Raw genomic sequence first — 12,271 nt, forward strand, 5'->3', positions numbered from 1 at the left:
TGGCATTTTCTTAGAAGCTGGTAGTGGAGGTGGAACTACCCCAAGTGGCTCAGCATGCATTTTATTCTTCCAGGTTGAGGCTCAAATATTTGATCTTAAATACTTGATGCTGAGGGAGTTCTCCTGGTAGCACAAATACAAAGCAGGACACTTTTTTTACAATATACTTTCAGAGATACATATTCCAAAAAATAAGGCTTTTTGAGTCTCAAAGTTACCATCTTTGGATAGTTAATGAGGTCAATAAAGAATTTTTTAAAAAGCTTCTCTTGTAAATTTTGGTTTGAATAATTTGTGGAAACCAAGGCTTTCTAGCTCAGGGTTTATCAAATTGTAACTTGCACAGGGATCACCTCGGGATTCTGTTAAAATCAGATTCTGATTCAAGAAGCCTGGAGTGATGCTTGAGAGTCTGTGTTTCTAACATTTTCTCAGATGATGGCCACGCGGCTGGTCCATGGGCCACACTTTGAGTAGCCAGACTCTTGGTAACAGGTGGTGGAAGGGTGAAGGGAGCAGGCTTGCTGAAGTGAAGCACTTTTCTTGGAGTAGACTGAACCCCAGAGTGCGAGGAAAGTGGATACATGCTGAGGCATCCACCAAATCATAGTTTCCCTTTTCTGGAATCTTCTAAAATCTCCCAAGATATTATTGCAAACAAGGACCTAGGGGCCCTTGAGACCTGCTTTGAATGCTCTTTCTCTTCCACCTCCCCCGGGTACATGAAAGACTGTTGAGTTCACATCCTTAGGATGCCTCCATGGTTCTTTGCAGCATCTCTCAAATCTCTAACAACACCAGAAAGAATTTGATTAATGTAATGCTACAAAGCAACCTCTTAGAGGAAAGGACCGTGTCTATCTTGGTCATCTCTATGTCCCCAAGCACCTAACACAGTGCTTGGCACATAGTAGAGGTCAATATATAGCTGTTGAATGAATGCATGAGTTAGGAGTATGGGATGACAGCAGCACCTGTCATTTTCTTTGATATGAGATCTGTCCAAGGTGCTGCCCCGGGGACCTCAACCTCACCAGAGACAGCATTGTGGTCAGAGCCATAGTGATGTGTGAAACCTTCATTCAGGCAACTCCTCCTTCCATCCCAGTAGCTGGTTGTGTGGTAGGAAATTGTTCCTCTTGGACAATTGTTTGGTTTTCAAAGTATTTCAGCTTCTTTGAAGCTGCTATCAAAAGTGAGAATGTAGTAATAAGCTCTCCTCTTGTGGTGGGCGTTCAGAGGTGATAATCTACAATGGTGGTGATAAGGCTTTAATTAGTGAATTTTCTTCACATTCTGAGATTCTACTCTTCAAATAATGCCAAGTTCACAGACTCCTACATCTGCTGAGGTGTGTGTGTTTATATGGAGAAACAGAAGCAGACTGAAAACACTTTCTTGGAATTTTTCTTCTTCTTCAAAAAGAGGAGCAGAAGCTAACTCTGATGTTTTCTTGCTGATCATCACTGATGACAAGACACCCAAGCCAAACCCTCCTGAACTGGCCACTGGGTGACAATCTTCTGCCTGTTCCAGAGGCCCAGTGAGGCAGAGGGCTGTAGCTTGGTGAGCGAGGGCTGGTTGTGTGAGCCACCTGGGCATAGCAGCCACCACAGCAGACACTCTGAGGCAGCATTTGTACCTAACACAGCACTTGTGTAGGGGTCACGAGTGGGTTCTAATCTTAGCTGTGTTGTTTGCCAGCTGTATGGCCTTGGGTAAATGACTTCTCAGATCATCAGCTTACTCATCTATAAAGTGAGATTTACAACATCACTTTGCCCGACTTCTAGGCTTTGTTATGAGTATTAAAATAAAGTGCTTAAAAATTCTAAAGTGCCATACAAATATGAGGTGTTGATAATATTACTGCCATCTCTCATCCAAAAATGAAAAACTGGAATATGACAGATACATTCACATTAAAATCCCTCCAGGTGGAGTTTTTAGAGGCTGGCACTACTTCTTTTAATTTCAAGGAGGGATATAGGAACTCCAGGAGCCACTATTTTATGCTACCATTTTTGAGTCCTGAGTCTGCCTATAGAAGCATCTTTTAGTTGAGTTACATAATGTCAATTTCCTGACCTGTAAATATGGTATTTTTCTTGCACATCTTACATACACAATGAGAAAAACAAATGGGATAAATATATTCAAACCACATTTGCCCCAGTATTAGAATATAATTGTAGTTCCCAAAGGAAACCTTTCTATTTCAATAGAGTTCTTAATGACAACTTCATTTGGAGACCATTCTGTGCTGGGAGTACATGCATGAGTAGGCTGCAGAGTGGACCACATATTTTTGCAGAGTCGTCTGATAGGTGGATTCTGAGACTGGAGAAACATGGCACGTATCCTAGCCTGGCCCGGGGGGACCTCAGGCATAAACACAGTTACCTCAGGAGTTCAGGTGGAAAGGCAGAGTGGAAGCCGACTGGGACATCTGCACATACTTAAGAAAGTGCCTGACACAGTGGGACCTCATGTAGCCAGAAACAGGAGGACAGTAGGGGTAGCAAGCAGAGTCTCCTTTGGGACATTGCAGGCCAAATCATGCAGAAAGGCAGTGTGCAGCATAGCAAAAGCCTTGGACCAGGAATCAGATTATCTGGCTTTGAGCTTTGAGTCCTAAGTTTGCCCATATAAGCATCTTTAGTCACATTACATAAGCTCCCTGAGTCTCAGTTTTCTCATCTGCAAATATGATATTTACCTTGCCTGTCTTACAGGCAAGACACACTAAGAGAAAAAGATGAGGTAAAGTTTATACAAACAACTTCGCAAATGAAAAGAAGATGGCCATTCAAATTTGGATATTATATTTGTCATTAGTTCAATTGGGCTGGCAGTCTCTTGCTTTGAATGAAGCCAGGATCAGTTGGCACCTTTAAAAAGTTTAAAGAGAGAATTAGGTAAGAAGGTGTAATCTTTAGTTTAAAGGAGTTGGTAGATTTATTAGTCCAGTTGGGTTGCTATAACAAAATACCATAGGCCGGGTGGCTTATAGACAACAGAAATTTATTTCTCACAGTTTTAGAAGCTGGGAAGTCCAAGATCAAGACACCAGCAGATTCAGCATCTGGCAAACACCTGCTTCCTCATAGATAGTGCCTTCTTGCTGTGTCCTCACATGGCAGAAGGGGGAAGCAAGCTCTCTCAGACCTCTTTTATAAGGATACTAATTCTATTCATGTGATCATGACCTAATCACCTCCTGAAGGCCCCTCCTCTTAATACCATTACATTGGAGATTAGGTTTCAACAAATGAATTTTAAGGGAACACAGACATTCAGGGCATCACAATAGTGAAAGGTGGGAGACTTGGCCTGTTGTTTTATAATGTTGCTGACTCTTTCCCCCAGGCTGTCAAAGTGCCACACATTGGGCTGGGAGCCCTGGATTCTTTGTGCTCCAGGGAAATCCCTAGTTGTATCCACCTTTGAGTTTATCTGAGTCATACTTATCAGGGAAGAAATGTTCTTCTCTGAGTCATATGATTGGAGAGTCTCAGGGTTGTAATCCACTGCAGGAGTCACCTGGTCTAATACAAGGCACATCCTCTATGCCCCTGTCCCTGGCCATGGGCCTCTGCTACAATAGAGCAACAGGAGCCTGTGAATGTAGGGGCCGAGCTGGCATCCTCCTGGCCATCTAATGCCAAGGCAGGCTTATACCTGGGATATCAGCCTGGTGAACCCAGCCTGTCTTAGAGCTATGCAATTGTCTGGACATTGCAATGTTGTGGGTTGGGGGCAGCAGGATGCTTCGTATCTCCAGCTGAAGAATGTTGGAAGGAGGTCTGATGGGGAGCAAAATAAGCTCATAAAGTCTCACCGAGGGCCCATCGTTGTAGCATAAGCAGTGATTCCTGGGGATAGGAACAGCAGCCAGTCCAGCTGGCATGGACGGTCAGAGGTGGAGTAGAGCAATTCAGAATTGCACGCGCAAGAATGGATGGATGGGCTTTTCAGAGGTCAGAAAGCTACACAGTCCACACAGGAATGACAGAATGTTATACTTTGCAGAGCTAGAATCATAGTCATGAGTGGCCATGGCCAGAAGAAATCCCAGGAGAGCTCAAAAACTGAGAACCCTTCACAATAAAAGAAGAAACTGCTCATGGCGAATTTTTATCCCTCCCTTCCTCCCTCCCTCCCATCCTTCCTTTTGTAAAGATTTCTCTATCTAGGGTTCTTTCCCTGTAGGAAGCACTGTGCTCACCAGAACAGCTGCAGGCCTCGCCTCCCTTGGGAGGTCACTCCTGGCTCTCTCCTCACTCACACAGGATTAAGTGCCCCTCCTTGGTGCTCCCATGGGACCCTGGCCATCAGTCACCTTCGTGAGAGGCATGGTGTTTCAGCTGTGGCTACAGCACATAAAGGAGTCATGTGGCTGGGTGTGGTGGCTCACGCCTGTAATCCCAGCATTTTGGGAGGCTAAGGTGGGTGATCACCTTAGGTCAGGAGTGTGAGACCAGCCTGGCCAACATGGTGAAACACTATCTCTACTAAAAATACAAAAATTAGCTGGGCATGGTGGTAGATGCCTGTAATCCCAGCTACTCGGGAGGCTGAGGCAGGAGAATCACTTGAACCCAGGAGGCGGAGGTTGTAGTGAGCCGAGATCGCGCCATTGCACTCCAGCCTAGGCGACAGAGTGAGACTCCATCTCAAAAATAAAAAATAAAAAAATAAAAAGTCAGGGGTAGTTATGAAATAAAGTAGTGATCAAGACCAGGACTTAAAATGAAGTAGAATTTTAAAATAGTGGATTATACATAGATATGTGACTATTATTCCATAAGACATTAATTTAAGTTGTGCTTCTTCCTGTGTGTGTTTGGGTACAGGGAGATTATATAAAATGTGTTTCTTGGGGCTGGGCGTAGTGGCTCAAGCCTGTAATCCAAGCATTCTGGGAGGCCGAGATGGGCGGATCACGAGGTCAGAAGATGAAGACCATCCTGGTTAACACAGTGAACCCCATCTCTACTAAAAATACAAAAATTTAGCTGGGCGTGGTGGCACACACCTGTAGTCCCAGCTACTCGGGAGGCTGAGGCAGGAGAGTCGCTTGAACCCAGGAGGCAGAGGTTGCAGTGAGCCGAGATTGCACCACTGCACTCCAGCCTAGGTGACGGAGCGAGACTCTGTCTCAAAAAAAAAAAGAGAAAAATATTTATTAATGTAGGTCTCAGACCAGAAAGCTTAAAAATTATGGTTCTAGACAGTGAGTTACTTAAGGTGGGGACTACGGTTCTCTGGAACAAAGCAGAATGTCCAATTCGTATATATCAGCTGCAGAGTAAATGGCTATAAAATGAAATAATGAAGAAAAGGACTCCATGGCTAAGCAAGTCCTCATAAATTTCCTTTCTAGCCCATGCCAGCCATGGGAGCTTTTAATTCAAGATGGTAGCAGGCATCTTGCTTTTCCCCACTCCTGTTGCCCAACAGAAACACTCAGGCTAGAAGGTAGTCCTGTCAGCCGGTCTAGGGAACACGCTGACCAGGCTGAAATGGCAACATATGTCAAGCCAGGATTGCATTCGGTGCACTTCAGTTTCAAACCTGAACACATTTTCACAAGATGCCAAGTGAGATGCACGAGTATGGCTGGCTCAGTCTCTGCCCTTAAGGTGCTTATCGAGGTGGGGATGATCAGTACACCAATAACTAGAGAGAGACAGAGGTGAAAATGCAGTGAGTTATGAAAGAAGAGAAAGTAGTCAAAGACAGGGAGAGGAAGGGAGAGAGAGAGAGAGACTGTGTGCACTGGGAGGAGCAATCTGGGAAGGCTTCCAGGGGAAGGCAACATTTGACTCCTTTTTAAAGTATGCACTGGTTTTGGTTTTGACAGGAAGCATGGGGAGTGGGGAAGGGTGAGCAAACATCCACCTGCAGGCAGACTAGGGCAAGTAGCTAGTATCTCTGCAGCAGGTAGGGCAAGCGGGCTCCCCAGCTGCCAACCAATAGGCTTAACGAGATACCTGCACAGTTTCCTTGCCATCTGTTGCTGGTCTCAGCCAGACACACCTGCATGCTCCTTTCCAGAGGAGGAAACAGAGCCATGGCCAGTTAGTAGGGTGTAACTTTGAGAATATTAAACACTGATATTAAACATTGGACATCCAGCAACACAAAGATAGCTTATAGCTGTAGAACATCTGCACCATCTGTCTGGCAGGGGTTTTTGTTTTTGTTTGTTTGTGGTTGTTAAATTTCTCTGAGCCATGCCCTTCATTCACCTTTCTGCATATCTAGTTCAGTGCTAGCTACCTCCCATGTCTTTTTGTTTCTTCTTTCTTTTTTTAAAAAACGCCCAGGCTGTCACCTAGCATGCTCAGGGCTAGTGATGTATTGGGAAATGTATTTTCTTTCGTTGGGTTGCAGTAGAACATAGGGACATTTGGTCAGGACCTTAAGAGCAGAAAGGGCCGTTTATCTTGAACGTTAGCTCATCTTTAATATTGGCTCAATTCACTCTGTGTCTGGAGGTAGTTCCTTATAGACACAAAGTGGTAGCTTGGGCGGCCCGCTGAGATGGAGAGGCCAGCATTTGTGATGGAAACCAATCCTGTCTGGCTTGTGTCTGTTTTCAGAGCCAACATTACTCAGAGCCGCAGTTCCCACTCCTTGAACAAACAGCTCATCATTAACATGGAACCCCTGCAGCCCCTGCTTCCTTCCCCCAGTGAGCAAGAAGAAGAACCTCCTCTGGGTGAGGGTAAGTCTGTCTCTTCATCCCAAATGCTGGTGCTGCAGGCTCTCTCTGGAAAAAACAACGGAGGCACCAATTCTGCATATGATGGGTGATTGATTAGTGTATGGGGTGGAGTGAGCCGTAAACTATGTTTTTAGTAAATAACCTTTTTGCAGCTGGAAGGCTGTATTATACTGGGAGCTCTATTAGTTTCCCTTGGAGAGAGTTCACTGGTATAAAGTATTTCTAAAATTATATATGAAAAGACTAATGGTGTTAGACCTACACCAGTCCAGTACGGTAACCATTAGCCATGTGTGGCTGTATTAAACTAAGTTTAAATTCATTATAATTAAAAAGCCATTTCCTCAGTCACACTAGCCAGATTCCCAGTGCTCAATAGCCACATGTGGCTGGTGGCTGCCATACTGGACACTGAGACTGAGATAATTTCCTCTATCACTGAAAGTTCTATTGGATGGTGATGTCTGCCACTGTAATCACAATTAAATTGGTGGCAGTAAAGAGTTCTTCACAAGTATCTCTACACTCGTCATCCTATTTATTCCCACCAGGCTTCTTGTTCTTGAACCTTCATTTACATTGTCCAGCAGTTTTGATACAAGCTAAAAAAACGTGAAGTGCCCACTGCAACCCCCACATTTGTTATATTTTTAAAGATAATAATAATATGTGTGTTTCTAGGCATCTTTGTTTTTAAGGACTCTCACTTCAGGGAAGAATCTCACCACAATGCTTGCCACAAACACCTGCAGACATCTCACATTTTATTAATTTCAAAGATTTGTTTAAATTAACTTGATGAAATTAATTAAATTGAAAACAAATGCACACAAAATAAACTTCTTGGCACCTTTGGATACAAACATGCTTTTTCTTAACTTTGTGATTCTGGTTTCATCGTTGAAAATCTGGATACTGGGCAGTTTCAAGAGGGCAGATCACTCTGTCCCCAAAAGATCACCCTCACCACCAGCTTCAAGTCAAGAATTTATTTCACAGGAGAAAACTTTTTAGTCTATAATAAGGGTATGGCTTGGAAAGCAGATACCCTTCAGATAGGTAGCAGGAACCAATTTGCAATGACATATAAAAAATTCTAGTAAATCTTTTCCTGAAAGGCAGCTTTGATGGTTAGAAGGAGAACTGGGCAACTGGATGCCCAAAATTCTATGGGTGGAGGAAAAGTGTGCAAAGTATGAAAGATGGGATCTTAGAAGACACTACTTGTCTTCAACTGGGCTACAAGAGATGATGATAATGAGAACACTCTTGTTATAAATGGCTTTTGTTATCTGTCTTAACAATGAACTCTGTAAGTTCCATGCCAAATTAATTTCCTTAGCCTAAGGGCCTCTGGGTCCATGTTGCTTGTCTGTGTTTTTCAGCAGATTATCTGCTTTTGTGTGTTTTGCAAATGAAAGAAAAGCAGTTTTAATTTCTGATCACTAAGGGTTTTCTGAGTTTCTTCCTATATGCTTGGAATATTGCTTTGAGTGAAAATCGTTTTTTCTGAAGGTCATGATTATCCCAAGTTTAAATGAAGGAGGGTGTGGCTAATAGAGAAGAAAAGAGAAGGGACATCTCACAACTGGAATTGTGACTGTACCTTGTCTGCAAAGATAGAAGCTTAGATGGGAATGCAATTTGGAGGCCCAGATGGGTTGAATGATTATTATGGGGAATATGGAAGCCTAGGCCTGCTGCCTTGTGATCCCCCAAGATGTGAAAGGGAACCTGGTCAAACTTTTCTCCATACTCTTCATCCCATTCAGTTAGGGACATCTGTTTTGCTCCATTTTCTATAATGAGGTTCCACTGCTAAATACTAGGTGTGTTTTTGACATAGCAACTGTATGGACAATAGACAAACCATTATAATTAACTGCAAAAGAATTTAAAGAATCTCATGACAGGATAGGAATGCATAAGCTACCTTTTCAATTTTCCCAGTTGTTTTAAAGAACCATCTTAAATTATTTTACCAGCTGTAAAGCCAAACTGATAGCTCTCTCTCTTCAAAAGTCCACAGTAGCTCTATCAATATCTAATCAAATTATTTTCTCCAGGAGATTTGTCCCTTGACAGAACATCTTTGTGGGTTTTAAAGTTCAGACAAGTCATAACAACTTTCAGGATACGGACTCAATTAAAAAGCAAGAGAAGTAGAAACAACAATATTGTTAATTTTTCAATAAATACAGTGATTCTCTCAATTTAGAGTAAGAGCAAAATTATCTTAGGTACCACAAAATTCAAAGTATGATATCCACTGGAGACATAGCTCTGTGTTCTGGTTACCATTGTACCTCTGTTACTAGTCAAATTCTGCTCCATGGCTCTTGTCTTTGAGTGTCAAGCAGTGGGATTCAGGCATTTCATTAGATAGATACCTATTATATAGATTTACACTTGTCAGATTTATAAAGAGAAGAGAGACAGATTAGAGCTCTAAACAAAGAAGATGTTTTCATCTTTGTGAATGGGCCTTGTTTCTGGGCTTTTGAGTGCATGCACTATGAAGAATTTTGTTTCATCTCTATATTTTAATATTTCATTTCTTTTTATTTCTGTGCTAGAGCCAAACTTAAAGGGGCTAGGAATTCATTCATTCCTTAATGTAACAATTGTGACAAATACAAGTTGTACACCCTGTAGACCACACTTACCATGTCCAAGTTCTTGTGGACTATACAGATGAAGACATGAAGATGCTCTCTCTTCTGGAGGCTCACAGCCCACTGGGGAGATGGCAGTGGGATCACAGAGGCAATGACAAAGTTCTGCCTCTGCTGATTGAATTGTGTGCCCACTTTTCTGTGTGCCCCACTGGATATCAGTGCCTTGAGCTGCCTTGAGGGCATTTGTTCCTTTTTAGTCCCATTGGAGTGTCTGACATAAAATCAGTGGGCTAAGGAATAAATGGGAGAGATGGACAGGAAATTTGGTAATGGAGTGGTCTGTTTCACCTGCACGAGGTGTGAGTGTGGTTTCAGGGAAGAGCGTTCTGGGGGATGGTGAAGGTGAGGTAGAAAGGTAGGAGAGGGCCAGATTATGGGCCTCATGTGACTTGCAGGAGAATTTAGACTTTAACCTGAGAGCAGCTGGGAGGCATTGAGGGATTTCAGGTATGGGAATGATATCAGTGGCATGGGAGTTGTATTTTATATCACTCTGGTGATGTGTAGAGAATGGATTAGAGGCGGATATGGCTGGAGCAGAGGTTTTCAACCTTAGAGCCACTGACCTCTTGAGCTAGACAGTTCTTTTTGTGGGATTCCTGTGCATTGTAGGATTCTACCCAGTAGATGCCAGAGGGACCCCACCAGTCTTGACAATGAAAAATGTCTCCAGATACTGCCGAATTTCCCCTGGGGAGCAAAATAGTTCTCTGGTTAGAAACCACTGGGTTGGAGGCACAGACTACACAGGAACCACTGGAGGAGCCCAGGGAATAGATATGCAAGGGCTGAAGCAGGCAGAGAGAATGCAACTAGAGAGAAGGCAGTGCATACAAGGCATAGTAAGAGGCAGAGTTGTGGAGACAGGGTCGCTGGTTACATGGTAGGGACATAGCCTGTGGACTCCTACCGTCTGGGTCCTGCTCTTTTCTCAGAGACATTGAGTTGAAAACACTTCAACCTCTTTATGTTAAAGATGAGACTACAGAGACCCAGTAATGTTTCCGTGGTGTGTCAGCATCACACAGGGAGTCCATGGCCAGCATGACTTCGTTGAGTTGTTGGAGCCATTGAGAGAGTTACATAATACTGTTGCTTCTCAGAGCTTCAAACACAGAGTGGTGGAGACTCAACGTCACTACTTACCTTTGTTATCACTGTTCCCCATCTGGATATACTGGTTCAGATTCTTGTCTGGGGGTTTCAAATCACATATTTTGGAACTAGATTTGTAAACGGGTCAAGATCAGCGGGTTGAGCCCTGTTAAAAGTGTTGTCTAATGGCTGGGCGCAGTGGCTCACACCTGTAATCCCAGCACTTTCAGAGGCTGAGGCGGGTGGATCACCTGAGGTCAGGAGTTCGAGACTAGCCTGACCAACATGGTGAAACCCCGTCTTTACTAAAAATACAAAATTAGCTGGGCGTGGTGGCACATGCCTGTAATCCCAGCTACTTGGGAGGCTGAAGCAGGAAAATTGCTTGAACCTGGGAGGTGGAGGTTGCAGTGAGCTGAGATCATGCCATTGCACTCCAGCCTGGGCAACAAGAGCAAAACTCTGTCTCAAAAAAAAAAAAAAAAGTGTTCTCTAATTAAAAATTTTTTAAAAATCAGATTGGGAGAAGAAAGTCTTAACTTATGGAATCTCTATTTCTATGAAGTCATGGGAATGTCCTGTCACCTTGTCTTAAATAGTGTGATTAGTGGGGACATCTCTGCCACTGCCATGGCCCTCTGGGGTCATGACCACCCATTTATCAGACAAGCTTTTTCCATTTTTTTCAAGTTTCTCAAAGACAGCTGGGCAGAGTATTATTGCCCAGATTAATGCAGTGGTGTTCTGGGAAAACGTGTGACCTCATTCAGCCATATGACAGCTGGAGGATTAGGTCTCAAGTTGGCTGTGTCAGGATGGAGAAAAAACAAAATCAGTTCCTAGGCACCACTGGGCAACGGGAACGTTTTCAAAGCCCACCCAAAAGTTGCTTGGTTACAGGATCTGAGAGAACTAGTGCTGTGGAAAACTTCAGATGAGAATGGCGAACCATTTGAAGAGTGCCACTTAGAGCTTATGAGAATTTCTGGAGAAGAAAAAAATTACAGTGGGAATTGTTCTAGGTGAAAATGACATTTTAAGGAGTCATTAATCTGAATAAATTTACATGCAAAATGGAGCAGGTTCCCCATAGTGGAGATAGCACTGAGCTTCTGCGTTTTATCGGTAGAGTATATGTTCTCATTATGGAAGAATGCTGGATTGTAGTAGAGAAGGGGAGTGAAATTAATCATGTGAGACTTGGTAACTGGCAATTACAGACACACAATGAAGATCACTGGTGTCTGCCATAGCAGTGGTGCAGGCTGGCATAAACATGGTAGAAAAGCCATGCTTGGTAGGTACAACTATAATAAATAAGAGTTGAAAATGTTTGTTTTCCCCTTACTGGCAAAATGAAAGCACAGTGGAGACACCAGACTTTTTATAAAGGAGGGTCTTGGGGATTGCAATGGGTGTTAGATTAAAGGGTCATGTGAAGCTGCTTTTGCATATGATCGAGAAAGTATCTTTATTGAAGAATAGATGGAAATTAAGAGAATGGTAAAACTAACTCTCACAAGCCACCCTTTAGCACCATCCCTGTAAATGTTTGTGTCTGTGTTTGCGTGTGTTTGTGCCAAGTGTATATGTGAGTGCATGTATGTGTTGTGCATGTGATGGCAAGTGTGTGTGGAAGGCAGAGGCAGGGGTGTTTAAAGGGTTGCTTACAATGTCTTGCCCTAACCATAGATGGCTTAAGGTGGTTTCATTGAAATTCTAGAAAGTCTGTGTGTGAACATGCAAAGGCATTTTGTGCATATAA

The 12,271-nt window shown here is 43.2% G+C and overlaps 1 protein-coding gene across 3 annotated transcripts in view; it reads left to right on the forward strand.

The window, feature by feature from the left end:
• FRMD3 (FERM domain containing 3) overlaps positions 1-12,271 on the forward strand; it is a 308,595-nt gene that overhangs the window by 255,884 nt on the left and 40,440 nt on the right. For all 3 annotated transcript variants that reach the window (XR_004029333.1, XM_030809553.1, XM_030809541.1), the window contains exon 13: positions 6,609-6,733. Coding sequence is in view for 2 of the 3 variants with exons in the window: in XM_030809553.1 (XP_030665413.1) it covers positions 6,609-6,733 (125 nt within the window). In the remaining variant the exon portion in view is untranslated. The remainder of the gene's footprint in view (positions 1-6,608; positions 6,734-12,271) is intronic.

The sequence above is a fragment of the Nomascus leucogenys genome, chromosome 1a, assembly GCF_006542625.1.
Source record: "Nomascus leucogenys isolate Asia chromosome 1a, Asia_NLE_v1, whole genome shotgun sequence".
Lineage (NCBI taxonomy): Eukaryota > Metazoa > Chordata > Mammalia > Primates > Hylobatidae > Nomascus > Nomascus leucogenys.